Raw genomic sequence first — 23,409 nt, 5'->3', positions numbered from 1 at the left:
GGGAGAGGGAGAAGCAGACTCCCTGCAGAGCGGGGAGCTCGATGCGGGACTCGATCCCAGGACCTTGGGATCATGACCTGAGCTGAAGGCAGATGCTTAACCGACTGAGCCACCCAGGTGTCCCTAATATTTGTAGGTTTTAAAAGGCTTTTTTGCACAGGTTACTTTGTTATCACCAGAGCCTTTTTTCTTCTTAGTTGTGTTGAACAGCCAAAGCTTACCACAACCCTGATTATGGAGAAAAAGAAACAAAGAAGTAATGCTTACCAACCAAGCACACAAAAGTTGGCACAGTGGCTGGGACATACCAGTGCACCATGAGGATTTCATTTGGGTTAATGGACCTTATTTTTTAAAGCACTTTTGCTTTATTAAATGTTGAAAATATTGTTCCCTCTTGTGTATAAAATAAAGTTCAAACTCGCTTAATATGTCATTCCAAAACTTCCAAGTTGACTGTAACTTTCTTTTGAAACTTGACCTCTTTTGAGGACTCTAAGGAGAATTAATCTCCCTCCCCTGTGATTCATCATGCTTTATTTTTAACTCTGTGATGGCTTTTTATCATAGCCTTTCTTGCATGATTTATAGTTGTACATATGTCCATTGTTGCAACTAAATGTGAGCTCTTTGAGGGTAGGAACCACGTCCCATACACCTTATATCCCATATTACCCCCCCATCCCTCACATAGTACCCTGCAAATGTTAATCCATCCATGAAATTAGTACTGAATTGGAGGATACGTGAGAATTAAATGCACAGTACCCTCATTTAAGATGTCTACAGTCTAGGAGCATCTGGTGGCTCAGTCGGTTAAGCATCCGACTCTTGATCTTGGCTCAGGTCATGACCTCATGGGTCATGGGACAGAGCCCCACACTGGGCTCCATGCTCAGCAGAGAGTCTGCTTGAGATTCTCTTCCTCTCCCTCTCTATCTCCCTCTACCCCTCCTCCCACTCGTGTGCTCTCTCTCAAATGAATAAATCTTAAAAAAAAAAAAAAAGGTGTCTATAGTCTAGTGAAGAAAATTAAGTAACAGTGATAATGCAGTAAATGCTAACATGCCCAATATATGCTGAAGACTGAGGGAGGTGTCATGCAACCTCTGAGCCTCCCCCAGGGCATGGTGGCAAGATTTTCTAAATCTACTAATCATATCCAAAGAGAAGGAAGACAAGGAATACTAAGCCTTCTTGCCTTCTCTGCCTTGGATAGGTTCTGAGAGGGCATGCTTGTGTTTCAAACACAAACCAGATTACTGGGGGGATCATACATGGTTCTGCCAACTTTATCAGGAGCTTGGTCCCCAACCTCCCCACCAGATTCCAGGCAGTGCCCCATTACCTTCTGTTTTCCAGTTCAGAGTCCCCTCTGCAGCTCTCAGGCGGAGATCGATATCCCTCAGTTCTTCCTCCACTAAGGGAAATTCCACCTCTGCAAGAGTCTTCACCACCTTGTTGTACCAATTTGCCATCAGCTCCAACTTAGCCACGAGCTGCCGATAGAATTCCCTGGAGGAGAACATGGCTGCCGCTGTCTCAGGAATGCGCTGCATCTGCCTGGGCTCAAGATAACTCATTTCCTTCAGCACCGAAAGCAGCTGGAGGAGAGAATCAGCATTAAGTGGCTGTAGCTCCGTGGCAGGGAAAAGCAGCAGTTATCAGTCAAGGACTGGAAAACCCCAGGGCCCCAAAGACCTTCCGGGTCCCTTCTCAACTTTCACTCCTACCTGTTCCTTAAACCTAGAGAAAGGAAATTGAGTTTTAGGCAGAAGGAAGAGGACTCAGAGGCAGAAAGTCTTACCACGTCTGTAAGTCCCAAAGAGCAACAAAAGAAAAACTCAAGAAAGGTGGCATGAGTGACAGGAGAGGTCTGCCTTGACGCTTTTGGGCGTGTGGCTGACTGAGCCAGTTAATTCCCATGGAGAGGCAATGGTGTGAGGGATGGGAATCACCAGGTCTAGGCTAGCCACATGCCTGAGAAGCCTCAAACTCAGACTTTTGGTATTCTCTGCAATCAGGTCACACACACAGTCACAGACACTGACAGAATTGAGAGGAGATGCCCATTGCACAACTTTAATTGTTAGATACAGTCGTTTGAAATAGCCCTTCATTTCTGGAAGCCTGTGTTGGCATGTCTTTGGGTTTTAATATACTAGGAAATGGAAGTCACCCAGGCCTCTCTGAACTTCTGTGAGTGCTAAGTTTAGTGGAACCACCCAAGTGAGAGGCCAAGCAGATGTGGTCCAATGGAAAAAGAGGCCTTTGGCTGGGCTTTTAGGCATCCTGGTCTTCACCCTTTATTTTTTTTAAGATTTTATTTATTTATTTGAGAGAGAGTGTCAGGGAGGAGCAGAGGGAGAAGGATAAGCAGACTCTGCACTGAGCACGGAACCCAACATGGGGCTCCATCCCACAACCCTGAGATCATGACCTGAGCTGAAATCAAGAGTAAGACGCTCAACCAACTGAGCCACCCTGGTGCCCCACACCCTTTGTTTATTTATCCTGTTTACCTCTGAACCTATGAGGACTGATGTGTATAGGTATGGGTGACAGAACAGATACCAGGCCGTAGATTCTCCCCATCCCCCTTCTGATCCCCTCCCCCCCACCTCTGCATGGAGACACCTGGGCTCTTACTCTCCCTGCAATGGTTCTAGGCCAATGCTTCACTGCTGCCCAGCCAACCCTACTCAGGGTTAAGGCAAATGCTAACCATTCGGCAGGGAAAGGACCTCAGCCTCCTAGCTTATTTTGAAATAAGCTCAAGATAGATACTAAAAATTTAAATGTAAAAACTGAAAACAAAAAATTAAAGCCTGGAGGCTACTTATATAATACTGAGGCAGAGAAAGCCCTTCCAAACATACAACCAGAAAATAAAAGATAAAATTTATAAGCATAAAAGTATCATTCATATAATAAAATGGCACACCTCGACTGGTAAAAAACAAAAACAAGCATATGCAACAAATTTCTTAATATCTGACAAATATTTTCCAAATATTCTAACAAATTCAGAGGAAAAGAGGGCACTTCCACTCCAAAGTGGGAGGAAGACATAAATAAGCGATTCATAGAAGAACTACAACTGGCCAATGAACACATGAGAAAGTTCTACTTTACTAGTGGCCAAATAAATACAAATTAAAACAATGCTGAGATATTATATATATATTTAGTTCAAGAGGCTGGAAGTGATTTGAAGAAATGGATGATATCTTTCTGGCAGGAAAATAACAGAGTTCCATCTTCCAAGACCAAATTGATAATACACATGTGAATTCTCACAATGTGAACATCCTTTATCCCATTTCCAGACATTTATTCCAAAGGAACCACTGAGGATGGATGCAACAATAACTAAAGATCTTTCCTATAGCATTATTTATACTGTATTTTATTTCATCATAAGATGCCTTCAGTGGTAAGATTCACTATTATTTAGTTGGACATTATCATGTCCAACTAAAGAAGAAAGAAAAAAATGTGGCGTGTTAAGCTACAAACACGTGTCATTTTCAGAGACACCAAGATGTAAAAAAAAAAAAAAAAAAAAAGTGCATCTTATGATCAATGAAATACTGATTGATAAAACTAGAAAATAATTTAAATGCCAATAGGGAATTTAAAATAGTTTAAAGAAATAATTTACAAATATATATATATTTTTCCCATATAATTGCTATCCTGGCCCCAAAGGGGAAATTCTGATCATGTCCTTCTAGAGTACGTTGCTATTCATTCTTACTAGCACAGCCCTTGTCACACTGCTCGAAGCTGGAGCTAAGGGATGTTTGCAGCTCTTCTTTGATTTGTGCATTTGGTTGTCTCCCCTTGACTCACTTTATAATTCAGGTATTAATTCCCTCTCCCCTTTTCTTCCCTCCTTTCCTCTCCCCTCCTTTCCTCCTCTCAGCTATGAACACCTATAAAGCACCTACTACGTGCTGTGCATTGGGGCAGAGAGAGTCCTTGCTCTGGAGTATACGGAGGAGGAGCGGTCCATTCTCAATATGGTCTCATCCTGAGGGCTGCATTCCTACAATTACAACATCTAGACTGTGGCCTAGCTGGTAATCCAGAAACTCCTCACTTTGGGCATTTAACATTCAACATTGCTCACAGTGAACGCTGATAAAATTATGCCAAGGAGTTAAGTGAGTTAAATGACAGGCTCGTGTCGTACCAAAGTGAAGAAGTGGACCCTCCAACTCCCTTTGCTGACTTTTATTCCAGTCGGAATTGATGTTCTACTTAAACTGTAATTTTCTCAAAAGACACTCATATGCTATCAGCTCCGTTTCCGGCTCTCTCTATGCCGCATTCCTGGGGAACATGCCATTGAGATAGAAGTAGGCAATTGCTTTTAGCTCAGGGCAGCCTATACTTTTGAAAATTTTTTTTCTGATATACTTCCAGATGTGGACTAGCTTTTGGTTTTCATGTTCTCCAGCCTTGTGTTTTCCATGCTGCACAAGGGTCTTCTGCTCTTCTGATCATATGGAGCAGACTCTCTCAACCTCAGTACTACTGATATTTTCAGACAAAAACTCTTGGTTGTGGGGTGCTGTCCTGTGCATTGTTAGGAAGCTTAGCAACATTCTTAGAATCTACTCACCACCCTACGCCATTGGCATCCAGTCCATATTTGACAATCCAAAGCATCTCCAGGGGGACAAAACCGCCTCAGTTGAGTAGCGGTCATCTACAGTCTTCTTTCCAAAGCTACTCCACTGTGATGTATATGATCTAATAAAGATACAACTTTTCATGTTGAGGTTCTAGTTCCCAACTAGCTGGTGGGTTCCTTGAGGGCAGGAATGGGGTCTTATACTGGGTTGGCCCTCCTGTGTCTAGTCAACAGTCTTCACGTGGAGCATGCATTCAAGGTAGGTGGAGTCAGCTGTTTGGTACTATATGGTAATGCTGTTACCCCATCTGTCCAAAGATGGGGAGCAATATCTATTACCTGTTTAAATAAATATACCTTCTGGAATTCTAGATAGTGTCTATCTAGAATATGATATTTAAACTTTCAGATGAGTTCATCTTGAGTGTAACTGCCATTCTAACTTTGTGTCTGAAGTCAAGTTCATCATAAAGCTGTTATCACACACATAGGAAAGTTTAAAAAATTATTTTGCAGTATCTTCTGTTGTGCAAAATCAACGCAAATCTATTGGCCAACCGTGGAGAAAAAGGTGGACATTGGACAACTTGAGAAAACACCGCACCACAGGATTCATCCCCAATAGGAGATCCAGGGTGGAAATTCTTCTCAGCAGCTTCTGCATATTTTTATAAAAAGCCTTTTTGCCTTGGAAATCAGTAGAGTTAAAGGAGTCCCTTCAGGAACCCAAAAGGAAGTTCCTGCTGCCTGACTTACCTGGGGGTTAAAGTTGACAGCGATCTGCTTCGTGTCTGAGTCCCGTTTCAGGAGTGGCCGGGAAAGATTGTACTGTGACTTCTCTGACACTGTCTGGCACCAGTCCTCATAAAGTCTTGTCTCATACCTGCCAGAACCAGAAACAACAGCCACCTCTTACTCACCCTCCCGGCATCTGGCAATGCTCAACTGAAGATAGAGATATCTTAACATATAATATAACCCAGATAGCTACGTATGCACATGTGCACATGTATCACATGAACTGAAGATACTATTGGTAAAATACCTGAATCCATTTTTTTTTAAAGATTTCTATTTACTTATTGAGAGAGCGAGCGAGAGAGAGAGCACAAGCGGGGGAGGGGGGGAAGAAGGGCAGAAGGAGAGGGAGAAGCAGACTCCCCACTGAGCAGGGAGCCTGACGCAGGACTCGATCCCAGGTCCCTGAGATCACGACCGGAGCCGAAGGCAGACGCTTCACCGACTGAGCCACCCAGGCGCCCCTCTCTGAATCCATTCTTAACTTAGAGTCAGTGGCTCTGCCAGGCATGTAAGCTCCTGCAGGTAACACCTCATTTCAAAAGGTGGCCCAGCTTCAATCAGAGGAGAGTAGAAAGAAAGGCTCTGTGCAATATTTGCAGGGCATAAGGGGACTTGTGATTAGTCTCATTAAACACTGGAAGAAGTTATTGGCAAAGATTTGCTCTCACACTAATCTTCATGCAGATGAAGACGTCCATCGCTCGGTTGTTACACACTGACTGAGCCCCTCCCACGTGCTGGGATTGAGGGACAACATGATGAATAAACACCCCATGGTCAAGGCAGCTAATGCTGTGGAGCACGGGTAAACAGAAAATACGGAAGCACAATCCTGGAGAGACGGACAGGGCATTAGGCATCTAATGGCAGGGGTGAGTGTGTGATGAGAATACCAGGAAGGCTTCAAGGAAGAGGGGCCGTGGTGAGGCCTGCCTGAGTCTCAGAGGACGAGCAGAGGTAGGACAGTGAAAGGGAAATGAATCCTCTCAGCAGAGGTGAGAAAGGGTGGACTGGGATCCGGGAACACCTGAGGCCAGAGGGGGCAAGGGCCAAGCCTGGAGAGGGAGGTGAAGGCCAGAGGGACGGCTCTTCATGCGACACAGACAAGAGTCGGGGGGCACGGGGAGACACTGAAAGGCCCCCAGCCAGGGGATGTGCCAACATCATCGGACTGGGGATTTGCTAAGTGCACGGCCGCGTGGGCGGCTGAAACTGTGCCCACAAAAGACTTACCTCGGCTTCAGAGCAGGGACAACTAGGAGTCCATGTAAATTGTCATTCTCGTGTTTTCTCCGAAAGGACCCAGGAACTATTTCTAAAGCTCATTTTCTCTTTCTGCAGCACAGACTGTTGCATTCTGCTTAGCGAGCAGCTGCTGTGATTTTCCGTGACACTGATCTCAAGGTGCCACGAGGAGCGCCCGACTTCCTCTAGCTCTGTCAAGTTCACGCTCCCAATACAACTACCCTGGAAAGTGTCTGTTCCGAGCACGGAGCTGCCCTCCCCAGAGACCCTGTGTCGGTGACCCAGAAGTGCCCTACTCACAGACATCCTGGTTCCATCATAAGACACAGCCCCCCCCCCGCCCCCAGGGGGAATCTGCACAAACCCAGAACCACAAAAGGCATCGCGGGGGGCGGGGGGGCTGCTATGCCATTTGCCGAACAATGCAATCCCAGAAGCTGCTTACTTTTCCAGCAGTGAGAGCGTATCTTCATATTTCTGGGTCATTCGCTTTCCTTCAGCAGAGTCCATGCAACTATCCCCACAAAAGAGAAGAAGAAATGGCATCCATTCAGAAGAAGTCAAAAGAATGATCTAAGTAACCAACTGGAGCCTATAAAGAACAGATTGAACAGCTTCCTGGGCCGGTTTCCAAAAGCCCCTCAATTAGCCCGCCGCCTTCCTTGGGAACATCACCCACCGGCCACTAGAGGGCACCTGCACTTCCTGAAATTCAGGCAGCCCCCCAGGTGACAGGGACGGTGGAACACGGCCACCCCCCACCCCTAGCCCAGCCAGTCACGCACGGTAAGTGAAGTCCTTCCAAAATCTGAATAAAAGGGAAATTGAGACACGAGAGGAAAATTCTAGGTGCAGTTTTCTGTATTTAAGGAAAAAAAAACTATATAACATTATGATTATAACATTGTAACAAAACTATATAAGGTTAAACAATGTTTTATATATGTGTATATACATATATAATAACACACCCACATGCATCTGTGTATTTCTCCTCTGAAATCCTTCTAGAACATGGGATGACAAACCCTTCGACTCATTACTCATGGACGTGTCTAAACAAGGTTCCCCTTCCGCCTCTTACGCCACCAAATGTGAGCACACCGATGCACATTGGTGCATGCATGCACGGACACACACATACACAGGCTTCCACAGGGATGCTGGGCGCCACGGAGGAACGGAAGCGGAGTCTGGCTGGAGGCACCGTTAGTTACCCACACCACTACCTGGTTTTGATGCTCCTTTGCAACACAAAATGAAGAGACCAGCCTCTGGGGAAATGGGTGAAGTATCTGCACTTTTCAGAACCTTCACATGAACCGTGTCAGAGGGTCTGTTTTTGTTTGTTCTGCTGGCAGAATGAAGCAGCTTATTGCGAAGATTTTTAAAAAACCTATTTGGTCTTTAAACCGACACAAGGTTTCTTCACCAGATCTCCTGAGCTTTCAGTGTAAACCCTCATGCCTGCACAGAAAGCACTGGATTTCCTGGAAGGCTTTTTTTTTTTTTTCCTTCCAGTCGCTTAGTTCCCTTTCCTGGTGAATGAGCAGATGTGTCTGTCCAGGCAGCAAGGAGACGTGGAAAGGGCTTCAGACCAGGTGGGCCGGCTCCCCCGCCAGCCCTCCCCTCATGAGCTGTGGGATTTCTGCAAGCTCCCCAACCCCAGATCTCAGTTTTGTTTCTGGAGGAGAAGGCAACCAGAGGGGACAACGGTTTCCCACACCGGGGCCTGTGCCACGCGCCTGGAAGTTTGATAAATCACGGGAGTAAATGCACACTCCCCGTAGGTTCTACTTCCCTTCATGGTGAGGAATGGAAAACATTCTTAGGAACCCATTTGCATATACAGTTGACCCCTGAACAGCACGGGGGTTAGGGACGCCAACCTCCATGCAGTCAAAGATCTGCACATAACTTGTGATTCCCTAAAAACCTAACTACTAATAGCTACTGTTGGCCGGAAGCCTTCCCAGTAACATAAATAGCCAATGAACACATATTTCCCACGTTACATGCATTATATACCGTATGCTTACAATAAAGGAGACTAGACAGAGGAAAATGTTAAGAAAATCATAAGGAAGAGAAAATACATTTACAGCACCGTAAAAACTCTGTCTAGGCAGCGCGCCCAGCAGCCCCCGGATCTGTCTCCTGCTTCGGCGGTGTGTGCAGGGGACAGACCTGGCGTCACCCCTTCTTCCAGCCTCCCACTCCCCTCCGACCTCTTTTCCAATCTCAAGCTTTGGAACCATCTTCTCAGCCATCCCCTGAGCTTGGCTCCTTCTTGCTGACCAACCACGAGCTCCCAGGTTCATCAGATTTACTCCACCGACGTGGAGGCCGCCATTTGCTGCCTGGTCAGCTTACCCCTGCAGACCACCTACACCTCCCTCCCTCCAGGCTTCTACTTCAATGATGTGGCCCAAGATGTGAGGAGTACAACCTACGATGCCATGGAAGCTGCCGAGGAGCTGGACGAGAACTCGAACCAGGTCCTTCCAGGTCCGCCGGCCCTGGGTTCTGCCTGCGCAGACCCCCACCTCTGTGAATCCCGGAGAACCACTTCCTAGATGAGCAGGTGAAACTTCTCAAGAAGACGATGAGCACCTGCCGCACCTCCGCAGGCTGGCCGCCCCCAGGCTGGGCTGGGCAGGTGGCTCTTCCCCTTGGAAGGGCTCACTCTCAAGCACCCCGAGGACTTCCGGAGCCTGGTGGCCCTTGAGGGGCCCTTCTCGTGTCCCCTGGTGTCAGGGCTTCTGCCTGAATCTTATCTTTCCCTGCATCCGCTAGACAGGTTTTATTTATTTTTTTTTCCTTTTTTTTTTTTTAAAGATTTTATTTATTTGAAGAGAGAGACACAGCGAGAGAGGGAACACAAGCAGGGGGAGTGGCAGAGGGAGAAGCAGGCTTCCCGCCAAGCAGGGAGCCCGATGTGGGGCTCGACCCCAGGACCCTGGGATCATGACCTGAGCCGAAGGCAGACGCTTAACGACTGAGCCACCCAGGTGCCCCCGCTAGGCAGGTTTTTAAACACCCTGGAGCCCTCGCCCAACCCTGGACCAAATGGAAACAATAAGACTTTGTAGCAAAAAAAAAAAAAAAGAAAGAAAAGAAAAAAATCTGGGCGTAAGTGAATCCATGCGCAGTTCAAAACGTGTCAAAACGTATTGTTCAAGAGTCAGATGTATGTGATAGAGTACAGTACGAATGTGAATTCATTTTTAAACAAACGTGACTTCTCAGGGGAACTGTAGAAGACACTTTAGGGTGCCATTCAGATCCCCGCTCCAGGCCCGGGCACTCTTAACCACCCTTCCATCGCCGTGGGCCACGATGCTGCCGGCTGATACAGCGCAGCCGCCTCTCTCTCGGGGAACAGCTGCAGCCCCGCCCCTCGCCCAAAGTCATGCCCCTCCCCTGGGCCGGCCCACATCCACGGGCAGGTCTGAGAAGATGAGGGCTCAGCAGCACTCAGGGCCAAGGTTCCTGGGGCTGGGGACTCCTGGGAAGGGCTCTGGGCTGGGACTCCTGAGCCCCAGACTGTTCCAGTTCTTTCTGGGCTCTCCCTGGGGTAGGCCTGTCTGTTTCCCCTCAGTTTCTTCCTCTGCAAAACAAAGAGCTCCGCTAGCTCAGGCCCCATAAGATGTTGCAAATGGATTGCCTGCTGGGCCCACCTGACCCGCAGGCCTGTTTATCTGATCTGTGAGCAGTTTGGGGAAAGGGGGGGGATACTTGCTAATTCTAAAGTTGGCCGCTTTACATCCACATCCCGATTTTCAGCTTCTCTCGGAGTCAGCAGATGGCTCATACTGAGTCTTGCTTTTCCACTGGGTGGCACCGGATGGGGCGGGGGTGACCCCCGTTGGACCCCCATCCTGGCTGTCTTGCGTCATCTTCGGGCCTCTGAAAGCGTGCAGTCTTACCACCTGGGCCAGATCGTCCCTAAAGCCCTACGTGGTGCCAGAACACTGTGAGGCCAGAGTCTCCCCGCCAATCCCTCTGTTTCTGTTTTGTTTGCCCTTCGAGTACCCTCGACACGGTTCTTTAGCAGGAGGGGTTCAGAGAGAGACTGCCCTTCCTCGGAGCATCCTGAATGCGATGCTGCAAGCAGTTCTCTCTCGCTTCTAGCAGCTGAGGCACCTCTCTACCTCGCTTGGCTTCCAGGCTCGGCTGAGCGGCAGGCCAACGGTTTCCAAACCTGGTCAACCTTCGGAATCGCAGCAGGGAGCTTGCTAAGGACGTGGATTCATAGACCCCACCCTGCTTCGAGATTCGGATTCTGGCGTGGGAGGTGAGGCCTAGGAATCTGCATTTAACAGCCCAGGGTACACTAATAGGCAAAGTCCTTGCACCACGCTTTAGGAAACTCAGGCTTCATTGTTTCCCCGCAACCTCAGTAGAGGGGAGACGTGGGGTCAGAGGAGATGTGTTGGTAGAGCTCCACAGAGCTTGAAAAGCCTGACTCATTTACTTCTAGGAACCAATCTCATGGCGCAAGAAGAGGCAGCCGGTCATCCTTTAAGCCTCAATTGACACCAAGGGGCCCCCAATCAGTCCAAATGTATCCATCTCACTCCCGAATGTTTGCACCCCCTCACCCCAAAATTCATATGTTGAAATCCTAACCCCCAATGGGATGGCATTAGGAGGCGGGGCCTTTGAGGGGTGGTTAGGCCACGAGGGGGGGAGCCCTCATGAAGGGACTAGCACCCAAGTAAGAAGAGGCTCCACGGAGGTCCCCCGCGCCTCCCGCCCTAGGAGGACACAATAAGAAGGCAGCCATCTGGGAGCCGGGGTGGCTCAGTCGTTAAGCGTCTGCCTTCAGCTCAGGTCATGATCCCGGGGTCCTGGGATCGAGCCCCACATCGGGCTCCCTGCTCCGCGGGAAGCCTGCTTCTCCCTCTCCCACTCCCCCTGCTTGTGTTCCCTCTCTCGCTGTGTCTCTGTCAAATGAATAAAATCTTAAAAAAAAAAAAAGAAGGCAGCCGTCTGTGAGCCGGGGTGGGCCCTCGCCGGACACCACATCTGCCGGCACCGTGACCTTGGACCTTCCCAGCCTCCAGGGCTGTGAGAAATGTTTCTGGTGTTTGTAGACCACCCGGTCTATGGTATTCTGTGTAACAGCCCAAATGGACTGAGATGCTGGTCTATTGCTGAGTATGCAAAGAAATGAAGATGAATTTTCATGCCTGAGCTGAGTTGCGTTTCTCCAAAACTCAAAATTCCAGAGCAGGAGCTGAAGCCTAACCGAACCCGCCTTTCAGGAACCAGTTACTCACGGATGGGTGATGCGCTTGAAGTTGGCGAAGGGCCCCTGGATGCGCTGCCTCAGCTCCTGCGCCCAGCGGAGACCCCCAGCCACAGTGGGCATGTTCTTGTGCACCGAGGAGAACCCTGGGGACACGGCACAGGCAGAATGAGTGAGGCCCTGGCCCCCAGCCCCCACTCTGCCCAGGAACACCTCCCCCCAGTTACCCCGCGTTTTGCGTCCTGTGCCTTTGCGTGCTAACGTCACCCTGGGCTCACACTGAGGTGGGGGAGCTCCTGGGAGATCGCCGTGCAAGCTCGGGTACGGAGGAGTGACCTTGGGGAGAACACTAAATGCAGAGGACAGGGGTTCCCAGCCCAGCTCTGCCGCTCGCTGGTCTTCTGGCTCCACACCAGCGATTTTCCACCTGGCAGTATCATCCGCACCTGGGGGGCTCTTTAAAACTACTGATGCTTGGACCCGGCCTTCGCCTTTCTGATTTAATTGATCTGGGTGGGGCCCGGTCGTCTGTATTTTCAAAAGCTCTGGAGAGGAATTCAATTTTACATTCAGGGTTGAAAACCCTGCCTTCAACAGGCAACTTAATATCGTTGGGCCTCTGTTTTTTTCATCTATAAAATGGGAAAAATATCTTCCCTGCTTAATTTCCACGGTTTCTATGAGAATTCACTAAGTTTATGAGACGGGCCACGTGGATTGACCAGAGTTAGCAGAGTCTGGATAGCCTTTAGTCTGTGCAGTGGGCTTCTTTGCTCATAATTAGTTGTCATGATTGAAGAAGAATTAGATTTTTTTTTTTTTTTTAAATCTCAGTTGGAAGATTTGGTGAGAATCAGTGACTGCTTCTAACTAGCGACTGGAGCTGAATAGTGGTCTCTTCCTTTATTTTGCCACAGACCCCACCACTCCCTGATGTCTTATACTCAACCCAGATCTATACAATCCCTTTCTGCCTGGCCTCCACGGTCGGCAAAATTCTACAATGACACTAACGACCCTCACCCTTGCATAATCCTCTTCTCATTACTGTGTTGGGAAACTGGCTACAATGAGAAAGCACTCCTGTGATGATGTTACGTTAGAGAGCAAAAGGGAAGTGATCCCAGGTGGGCCTGACTTAATCAGGTGAGTCCTCTAAAAGGAGAGTGTCTTCTCTGGTTGCTAGCAGAAGGAGAAGTCAGGGATTGGAAGCATGAGAAGGAGTCAGGGTACCACTACCGGCTTAAGGATGGAGGTGGCCACATAGCCTGGCCACATGGCAAGGAAGGAGACTGGCTTCCAGTCACTAAGTGCCCCTGCCCCCCAGGAATTGCAGACCTCAGGCCGACAGTCACAAGGAACTGGATTCTCCCAATAAAAGGAACTGGAAACTGGATTTTCCCCCCAAATCCTCCTGACGAGAGCTTGGCCTGGCTGACACTTTGATTTCAGCCCTGGGGCACTCTGGGTGGAGAACAAGGCACGTCACGCTGGGCTCTGACCTACAGAACTGTGAGCCAAAAGATGGGTGTTGTTTTCTTTAAGCCACAAACATCACAATAATTTGTTGGGCAGCAGTTGAAAACTAGTAAGGCCTCGGAAGGCATGTGAACTTTCAGATTCTGTATCGAACCAGAAGAAGGCATGACGATGACCCCACATGAAGCTGAGGTCAATAGATTTTCTGGGAATGACCTCCTACCTGGAATTGGTTCATAATGACCTCGCTAGGAAACCTGCTTATCCACATAGTGGTCCTGCTACTCTCTTGCTTAAAAACTTTGGAAAAGTTCCTGGTGCCTGAATAATGAATTCCAGATTCCTAAATCTAGCCCCAAACTCCATGGCTCACCTAATCTCCCTCCATACACCTTGTTCGGCTATAGGCAGGTCTGACCAGTCACCTTTCACATCCTCTCCTTCATCCTCTGCTTCAGAGGCCTTCGCCACTTCTCCTTGGCCATCCATCCCCCCACCTTGCAGGGCTTGGCTCAAGGCCATCAACTCCACATGTGCTCCCTCAGATCTCCCAGCCACAAGCCATCTTACGCCATTACGGTTCTTTATGATGCAAGTTGAACACTACTTCTCCGTGTTCTTGTTAATATCGTTCATACTGATGTGTTCCTTTCAGGATTAATTCATTTATCCCTTACTCTGGACTGCCTCTGCCTACAGTGCCCACAAATGTGTCCTGCACCTAGCAAGGACTCAAGAAATGTTTGTAGAGCTGAACTGGACTTGTGTTTGACTTCTAATCAGATAAGACAGGGCACCTAAGAATTGCCATAAAAATGGAGAAATCACACCTCGGCATGGTGCCGCCCTTTGTCAGGCTCCTGCTGGTTCCTCTTTCCAGAAGCATGGCTGCTATGGCCTTGGAAGGGATCAGAAACTTTTCTTGGGCATGTAAAACTCTACCGTGGAACTGAGGTATGTCGGAGATGAAGCAGCGTTGGCAACACTGACCAAGGGTCAACTCCTACATCATGCTAAGGTCTCATCCAGAGGCAAGCAAGACCTCACTGCTCTGGGTCGGCTGCCAATCTCAGCCCCAGACACAGGGAAATGCACAGTTCAGTGAATTCTACAATTACCCAAGATGGTCTGAAATTTCGAGCAAGAAGGTTGCTCTTTCTTTTCTTGGAGAGTATCATGGATCTCTCGTGCCCATTTCACAGATATAAAAGGAGCGAGTTGCACCCTTTCTGGTAACACAACTACCCCCATCCAAATCTGCAGGCAACAGACCTACCAAGTTCTGCCTCCTCCTGGACACGCTGACTGTATATCGCCCTCACTGTATCCAGGTCTTTGATGAACATTTGGATGAGCAGCAAGTATTTTTCAGATGCATCTTGTGCTACCAGCGGTCTTTCCAGGAGTTTCCCTGCTATATCCAGCAGCTGCAGAGGACACAGAGAAGAAGAAAAAGTCACAGATTCACCCTTTCTAAGGTTACGCACATCCTGTGTCCTGGCTTTTCTTTCATATGTCCACCAACAGAAGAGGATCAAAAATTGTTATTGTGACTCTATCAATAATTATGAATAGGTGGATATTCATAGTGTGCCCCCTCTCCTTTACTTTTTTTTTAAGATTTTATTTATTTGACAGAGAGAGTGCGTGCCCAAGTTGGGGGAGGGGCAGAGAGAGAGGGAGAAGCAGGGAGCCCAATGCAGAGCTCAACGCCAGGACCCTGAGATCATGACCTGAGCCAAAGTCAGATGCTTAACTGACTGAGCCACCTAGGCACCCCTCTCTCCCTCTCTCCTTTGCTTCTAAAGGGGAAGGAGTTCTGTCCGCTAAATTACCTGTCAAACCCTGATGTGTTGAAAGAATCTGAGTAAAGGGCCAAAAAAGAGAAAACTAAAGATGTCAGAGAGGTGAAGTTCTCCATAAAAAAAAGACCTAAAACAGAGGCGGAGGGTGAAGAAGCTAGGTGGGCTGGGTATTGGGGAGAATGTGGAAGGCTAAAATTTGAGGGTGGGAGCAAGAACTAATTCTGGAACTAACTTCTGGAATGAGTTCAAATGCTTGGAGAGGAACCCTACTAGTGTTCCCATATTATTTAGGGAGCCACACTATTTATAAAAGGTTGTGTGTATCTATACTCAATGGCTAATGAAGCCTGGCTCGCTGGGTTACCTGCTATCCTAGGATAGCGCGGACTCACCCATCTGAGGTTTGAGCCTCTTCTGTGATTGTCCCACTGGTCACTGAAGCTACCTGAGGACATTTCCAGTGACTGGAAACTTATCCACTTCTCAAGAAAGTCCATTCCACCTTTTAAATAGCCAAAATCTGCCTCCTGGTAAATGCCACTGACCAATCCTGGTTCTAATCCTTAAGCCTTTACAGAGTAAGTTCTTTTGTAGTTTATAGAAGGTTGATCATGTGCTACAAAAGTGTCATGTCTCATGACATGTCTCACTCAGAATACTCACTATGCAGCCATTTGTCTACTCATCATCCTAAGCCGCCTCCCTATTCTTCTTCCATATTACTCCTGCCCTGCAATAAAGGGCAAGGGTACAGTCTTCTTATTCTAGTTGCTAGTAGCTGACTCCTATAACCAGTTACTCGGGGTTTGCTCCAGCTTGAATCAACCTGGCAGCACTGGTTAAACAGCAGGGTGCAACAGAGCCATGGATTCAGGGTGGCGACCACAGTAGATGTCTCCACTTTTAATGGCCACCCTACTGATAGGGCCCAAAGAGAGCATTCCAGAATAAACCCTTTAAAAAAAAAAGTTTATTTAAGTAATCGCTACACCCAACATGGGGCTCAAACCCATGACCCCGAGATCAAGAGTCACATGCTCTTTCCATGAGAAAGAGAGACCAAAAGTAACAAAGACTAGAAAGGAACAGAGACGATATACAGGAATAGTGACTTTATAGGTAATAAAATGGCACTAAATTCGTATCTTTCAATAATTACTCTCAGTGTAAGTGGCCTACAATTCTCTAATCAAAAGACACAGTGTATCAGAATGGATAAAAAACAAGACCCATTGATATGTTGCTTACAAGAGGCTCCTTTTAGACCCAAAAGACACCTCTAGATTGAAAGTAAGGGGGTGCAGAACCACTTATCATGCTGATGGACATCGAAAGAAAGCCGGAGTAACCATACTTATATCAGACAAACTAGATTTTAAACCAAAGACTGTAATAAGAGATGAAGAAGGACACTATATCATAATAAATGGGTCTATCCAACAAGAAGATCTAACAATTGTAAATATTTATGCCCCTAACTTGGGAGCAGCCAAATATATAAGTCAATTAATAACAAACTTAAAGAAACTCATTGATGACAATACAATAATAGTAGGGAACCTTAACAACCTCCTCACAGCAATGGACAGATCATCCATACAGAAGATCAACATGGAAACCAGGGCTTTGAATGACACATTGGGCCATATAGACTTCACAGATATATTCAGAGCATTTCATCCTAAAGCAGCAGACCACACATTCTTTTCGAGTGCATATGGAACATTCTCCAGAATAGATCACATACTGGGTCACAAATTGGGACTCAACGATACAAAAATATTGAGATCATACCATGCATATTTTCAGACCACAACACTATGAAACTTGAAGCCAGCCACAAGAAAAAATTTGGAAGGACCATAAATACATGGAGGTTAAAGACCATCCTACTAAAGAACGAATGGGTCAACCAGAAAATTAAAGAAGAATTTAAAAAATACATGGGAGCAAATGAAAATGAAAACATGACAGTCCAAAACCTTTGGGATGCAGCAAAGGCTGTCCTAAGAGAGAAGTACTTTGCAATACAGGCCTTCCCCAAGAAGCAAAACGTCTCAAATATACAACCTAATCCTACACCTAAAGGAGCTGGAAAAAGAACAGCAAATAAAGCCTAAGTCCAGCAGGAGAAGGGAAATAATAAAGATTAGAGCAGAAATCAATTTTATAGAAATGAAAAGAACAGTAGAACAGATCAACGGAACTAGGAGCTGGTTCTTTGAAAGAATTAACAAAATTGATAAACCCCAAGCCAGATGTATGAAAAAGAAAAGAGAAAGGACCCAAATAAATAAGATCATGAATGAAAGAGGAGAGATCACACCAACACTGCAGAAATATAAACAATTATAAGAGAATATTATGAGCAATTATATGCCAACAAATTAGGCAGTCTGGAAGAAATGGATAAATTCCTAGAAACATATAAACTACCAAAACTGAAACAGGAAGAAATAGAAAATCTAAACAGACCCATACCAGCAAAGAAATTGAATCAGTAATCAAAAATGTCCCAAACAAACGGGAGTCCAGGGCCAGATGGCTTCCTAGGGGAATTCTACCAAACATTTAAAGATTTAATACCTATTCTTCTGAAACTGTTCCCATAAATATAAATGGAAGGAAAACTTCCAAACTCATTCTACGAAGCCAGCATTACCTTGATTCTAAAACCAAAGACCTCACCAAAAAGGAGAGTTACAGACCAATATCCCTGATGAATATGGATGCCAAAATTCTCAACAAGATACTAGTTAATCAGATCCATCAGTACATTAAAAGAATTATTCACCACGACTAAGTGGGATTTATTCCTGGGCTGTAAGGGTGGTTCAACATCTGCAAGTCAATCAACATGATACACCACATTAATAAAAGAAAGGACAAGAACCCTATGATCCTCTCAATAGATGCAGAAAAAGCATTTGGCAAAATAGAGCATCCTTTCTTGATCAAAACCCTCAACAAAGTAGGGATAGAGGGAACATACCTCAACATCATGAAGGCCATATAAAAAAGACCCACCATGAATATCATTCTCAATGGAGAAAAACTGAGAGCTTTTCCCCTAAGGTCAGGAACATGACAGAGATGTCCACTCTCACCACTGCTGTTCAACATAGTACTAGAAGTCCTAGCCTCAGCAATCAGACAAACAACAGAAAGAAATAAAAGACGTCCTAATAGGCAAAGAAGTAGTCAAACTTTCATTCTTCGGGGACGATATGATACTCTATGTAGAAAACCCGAAAGACTCCACCAAAAAATTGCTAGAATTGATAGAGGAATTCAGCAAAGTTGCAGGATATAAAATCAATGCACAGAAGTCTGCTGCATTTCTATACACCAACAATGAAGCATCAGAAAGAGAAATCAAGGAATCGATCCCATTTACAATTGCACCAAAACCATAAGATAGCTAGGAATAAACCTAACCAAAGAAGTAAAACATCTGTACTCTGAAAACTATAGAACACTTATGAAAGAAATTGAGGAAGACACAAAGAAATGGAAAAACATTCCATGCTCATAGATTGGAAGAACAAATATTGTTAAAATGTCTGTACTACCCAAAGCCATCTACACACTCAATGCAATCCCTATCAAAATAACACCAGCATTTTTCACAGAGCTGGAACAAACAATTTTAAAATTTGCATGGAACCAGAAAAGACCCTGAATAGCCAAAGGAATGTTGAAAAAGAAAACCAAAGCTGGAGGCATCACAATTCCAGGCTTCAAGCTCTATTACAAAGCTGTAATCATCAAGACAGTATGGTTCTAGCCACAAAAAACAGACAGATAGATCAATGGAACAGAGTAGAGAACCCAGAAATGGACCCTCAATTCTATGGTCAACTAATCTTTGACAAGGCAGGAAAGAATAGCCAATGGAAAAAAGTGTCTCTTCAACAAGTGGTGGGAAAATTGGACAGCCACATGCAGAAGAATAAAATTGGACCACCTGCTTACACCATACACAAAAATAAACTCGAAATGGATGAAAGACCTAAATGTGAGACAGGAATTCATTAAAATCCTAGAGGAGAACCTAGCAACCTCTTTGACTTCAGCCGTAGCAACTTCTTGGTAGACATGTCTCCAAAGGCAAGGGAAACAAAAGCAAAAATGAACTATTGGGACTTCATCAAGATAAAAAGCATCTGCACAACAGAGGAAACAATCAACAAAACTAAAAGGCAACCTACAGAATGGGAGAAGATATTTGCAAATGTCTTATCAGACAAAGGACTAGCATCCAAAATCTATAAAGAACTCACCAAATACAACACCCCAAAACCAAAAAATCCAGTCAAGAAATGGGCAGAAGACAGGAACCGACATTTCTCCAAAGAAGACATACAAATGGACAACAGAAACATGAACAAATACTCAACATCACTTGGCATCAGCAAAATGCAAATCAAAACCACAATGAGATACCACCTCACACCTGTCAGAATGGCCAAAATTAACAAGTCAAGAAGCAACCGATGTTGGCGAGGATGAGGAGAAAGAGGAACCCTCTTACACTGCTGGTGGGAATGCAAGATGGTGCAGCCACTCTGGAAAACAGTATGGAGGTTCCTCAGAAAGTTGAAAATAGAGCTACCCTATGACCCAGCAACTGCACTACTGGGTATTTATCCAAAGGATATGAACATAGTGATCCGAAGGGGCACCTGCACCCCAATCTTTATAGCAGCAATGTCCACGATAGCTAAACTGTGGAAAGAGCTGAGATGTCCACTGACAGATGAAGGATAAGAAGATGTGGTACACACACACACACACACACACACAGGAATATTATTCAGCCATCAAAAAGATGAAAGCTTACCACTTGCCATGACATGGATAGAACTAGAGGGTATTATGCTAAGTGAAATAAGTCAGGCATAGAAAGACAAACACCATATGATTTCACTCATATGCAGAATTTAAGAAACAAAACAGATGAACAAAGGGGAAGGGAAGGAAGAATAAAATAAGATAAAAACAGAGAGGGAGGGAAAATAAGAGACTCTTAACTACAGGAAACAAACTGAGGGTTGCTGGAGGGGAGAGGGGTGGAGGGATCGGGTAACTGGGTGATCGGCGTTAAGGAGGGCACATGGTGTAATGTGCACTGGGTGTTACATGCAATTGATGAATCACTAAGTTCTACCCCTGAAACAAATAATACACTATATGTTAACTAACTTGAAATTAACTGAAATTAAAGTAAAAAAAAAAAAAAGAGTTGCATGCTCTTCTGACTAAGCCAGCTAGGCACCTCCAGGATAAGTCTTTTGAAAAGTATTTTTACATCGCTGTGTTTCTAGAAAAGCATTAATAATCAACCTGAGAAGCCCGATTCTGCTCAGTCTTTTTCCCTAGCTAGTTCACCCACAATACCTCTCTACTGGACTGACAGGAATAATTGCTCTCTGTAAGGAACAAAACAGTGGGAAGAGGATCCTTGCCCTCCTTTGCTGAGGGTGGGGGGCGAATGGAGCACAGCAGCACCCCCCACCCTACTGAACAAACCTTGAAGGCGTGCTCCAAATCAGGGGCATCATCGAAGGCTTGACTGAAGATAGCCCCCAGTCTTCGGTCAAGATCTTCTACTCTTCGGTTAAATTCACACACATCATTTTCGAATTCCTGAAGAGACGTCACATGGACGGAAGACAAACACGATTTCCTCAAGGCCACTTCCACTATGCTCTTTACTACACCCTGTGTCCTTGAATCGGCTATGCCAAGGATTTACTGTAATTTTCTAAACTTCACCTTGGCATCGCTTAGTTTTTGCTCATGTAGACAATTACCCTATTCATGCAGTATTGTTTTCCTAGACACTAGGCAAAAGGGTAAAGTGAGTCAGATGGGAGGCTGGCACTGTGTTGCTCCCTCTTAGAGCCCCTCCCCTCTCCTACCTCCCGAAGCCCCAAGGCCAGCTCATGCCACCCCAAAGTCCACCCTGGCAGTAACAGCACTAGCAATGAGGCTAGTCTATCATTACCACCTACACTCCTTCCTCCCCCAACTCAAAATCCTGTGTTTTTTTTTTGAGTGTAAACAAACTAATCTGGCCATTAGAAGAAAAGCAAGCCAATTAAACGAATACCCATGATTTCTTCGAAGTACACTTTAATTGGTTAGAGACAGCAGCTAGCCATTGTTCCTTCGGTTGCCAAATTTAGCAAATAAAGTTATAAGACACCCAGTTCAATTTAAATTTCAGATCAACAATGAATACATACATATATTTTGAGTGTAAGCACGTCTCAATTATTGTCTTTTATTGGGCAGCCCAAAGTGTGTTCTCTTTCTTAGAACGTACCAATTTCCTGAGAAATTTGGTTAACTCAAATCTCTAATCTGAGCAATCATTAGCTGTTATTATTGCGTTACAACACTGATGCATAGTCTTACAAAAAGACAAAGAAAAATAGAAAAGTATAGCATTTTTCTCCGTCCCAAACCCAACCACGCTAACCTTTCAGTACATGTCCCTGTGTGTAGGATTTAGTGTGTTGTTATTTTATCATTTGGTAGGAAACACACGGTATATAACTTGCTTTGTTACCTGCCCCCGCCCTTTTTTTTTCCCTGCTTCAGACTCATGGAATTTTTAGAAAGTGGTATCTTCTGGGTTTGGCCAACTAACCCCCCACTGTCTGAAGGTGCTCAGAGCAGACTTCTGCTCAATTCCTTTCTCCTCGTCCCCTCATATACTCTTGCAATTCCTTTCCCATAATTCAGCCACTCCTTCCTCAGCATTCCATTCCCTGTCTCTGCACTGACTTTTGCTGCTTTTTTTCCTGCTGCAGGCTTGGACCCACAAGTCTCAGATGTCCTCAGCTACAGGTGACATGTGGGCTCCTGTGTCCTTGATCCTGGACACAGCAACTCTGGCTCTTTCCTCCTCTTGAGGACTCCCTCAGGAACCAGGGCCAAAGGAAATACACAGGGAAAATGCAAGTAAACACCCAGACCTTCCCGCCCAGAGGCATCTGAGAAAGAAAAAAGCTTACAAGTTAGCCTTTCCAAGCCTCACCATGCTCTGGGGGTCCAAGCAGTCATAGGAGGACTCTGAGAAGACCCTGTACATCTCTTGAAATCCGTCGTACATTTGCTGGACCTGCTGACTCAGGGCATTCCCTCTGATGCCACTAAATTCAAGCTTTCCCAGTTGGTGGAAATCCAGGGCTGTCTTCAGGAGATCCTGCAGGGATAGTTCACAAAATAGTTAAAATGGTAACAACAGGGGAACCCGGGTGGCTCAGTTGGTGAAGTGTCTGCCTTCGGCTCAGGTCATGATCCCAGGGTCCTGGGATCAAGTGCCGCATCAGGCTCCCTGCTCAGCGGGAAGCCTGCTTCTCCCTCTCCCTTCGCCCCCCCCCGCTTCTTGTACTCTCTCTGTTTCTCTCTCAAATAAATAAATAAAATGGTTAAAAATAAAATAAAATAATAACAACAGTAGCAGCAGCAGATAACACTCACATTAGTATCGGGAAGGACTAGAAATCACGGGGGGTGGTGGTTGCTTAGGAAAATATGAAGGCTGATTAGTATCGGGACCTTATCAGATTGGGTTGGTATAAATAACTCTTGGTGCAACTCACTAACAAAGCAAAGAAAAAGTACACATAAATAAAATTGACACAAACCAAAAAAAAAATAAAATTTATGCCTCAGCCTCTTTCCGTGTTCTCGAATAAATAATAAAATCTAACAACATTATTTGTGTGATGGGTAGCTTTACTTCCGATTTTTAAAAAAATCCATTTCAAAGGGAGCGTGTCGTCTAGTTCTAGAAGGGCAGCTATCTTAGGGCATACTGATGGAAAGCGGATCCTCCAAATAGTCTCTAGCACAAGCTAAAGAGGGAGACACCACCACTCCCGCCGAGAAAAGTCAAGTGCAGGGTGCTCTTGCCAGCGTCTGCAGCCGTGGGTCCCGTGTGGCCGGCTGGATGATAGGGGCAATTACGTGCCATCTCTGTGATGGGCTTCTTCGTCTGTAACAGGGTAATAATAGTGGGAGTGAAGTAAGTCAGTGCTGGCTTAGGCTTTCGGCCAGTGCCCAGCACACACTTAATACGCAGTAAGTGTGTATTACTGTCACTGTGGTCATTGACAGGGCAGTGTCCCCGCCGTGCTCAGAATTAAGTGACAGGTGGACAGCCCAGA

General features: G+C 45.9%; 1 protein-coding gene across 1 annotated transcript in view; it reads right to left on the bottom strand.

Annotated features, from left to right (window-relative positions):
- The window catches only part of DNAH9 (dynein axonemal heavy chain 9), a 338,319-nt gene that overhangs the window by 292,246 nt on the left and 22,664 nt on the right, over positions 1–23,409 (bottom strand). The window contains 7 exon segments of the mRNA XM_078066359.1: positions 1,349–1,604; positions 5,399–5,525; positions 7,134–7,202; positions 11,974–12,088; positions 14,698–14,848; positions 20,759–20,875; positions 22,275–22,442. Coding sequence (XP_077922485.1) covers positions 1,349–1,604; positions 5,399–5,525; positions 7,134–7,202; positions 11,974–12,088; positions 14,698–14,848; positions 20,759–20,875; positions 22,275–22,442 — 1,003 coding nt within the window.

Source organism: Halichoerus grypus, chromosome 2, assembly GCF_964656455.1.
Source record: "Halichoerus grypus chromosome 2, mHalGry1.hap1.1, whole genome shotgun sequence".
Taxonomy (NCBI): domain Eukaryota; kingdom Metazoa; phylum Chordata; class Mammalia; order Carnivora; family Phocidae; genus Halichoerus; species Halichoerus grypus.
The sequence above is the reverse complement of the archived record's forward strand: the minus strand, read 5'-3'. Positions and strand labels throughout refer to the sequence as shown.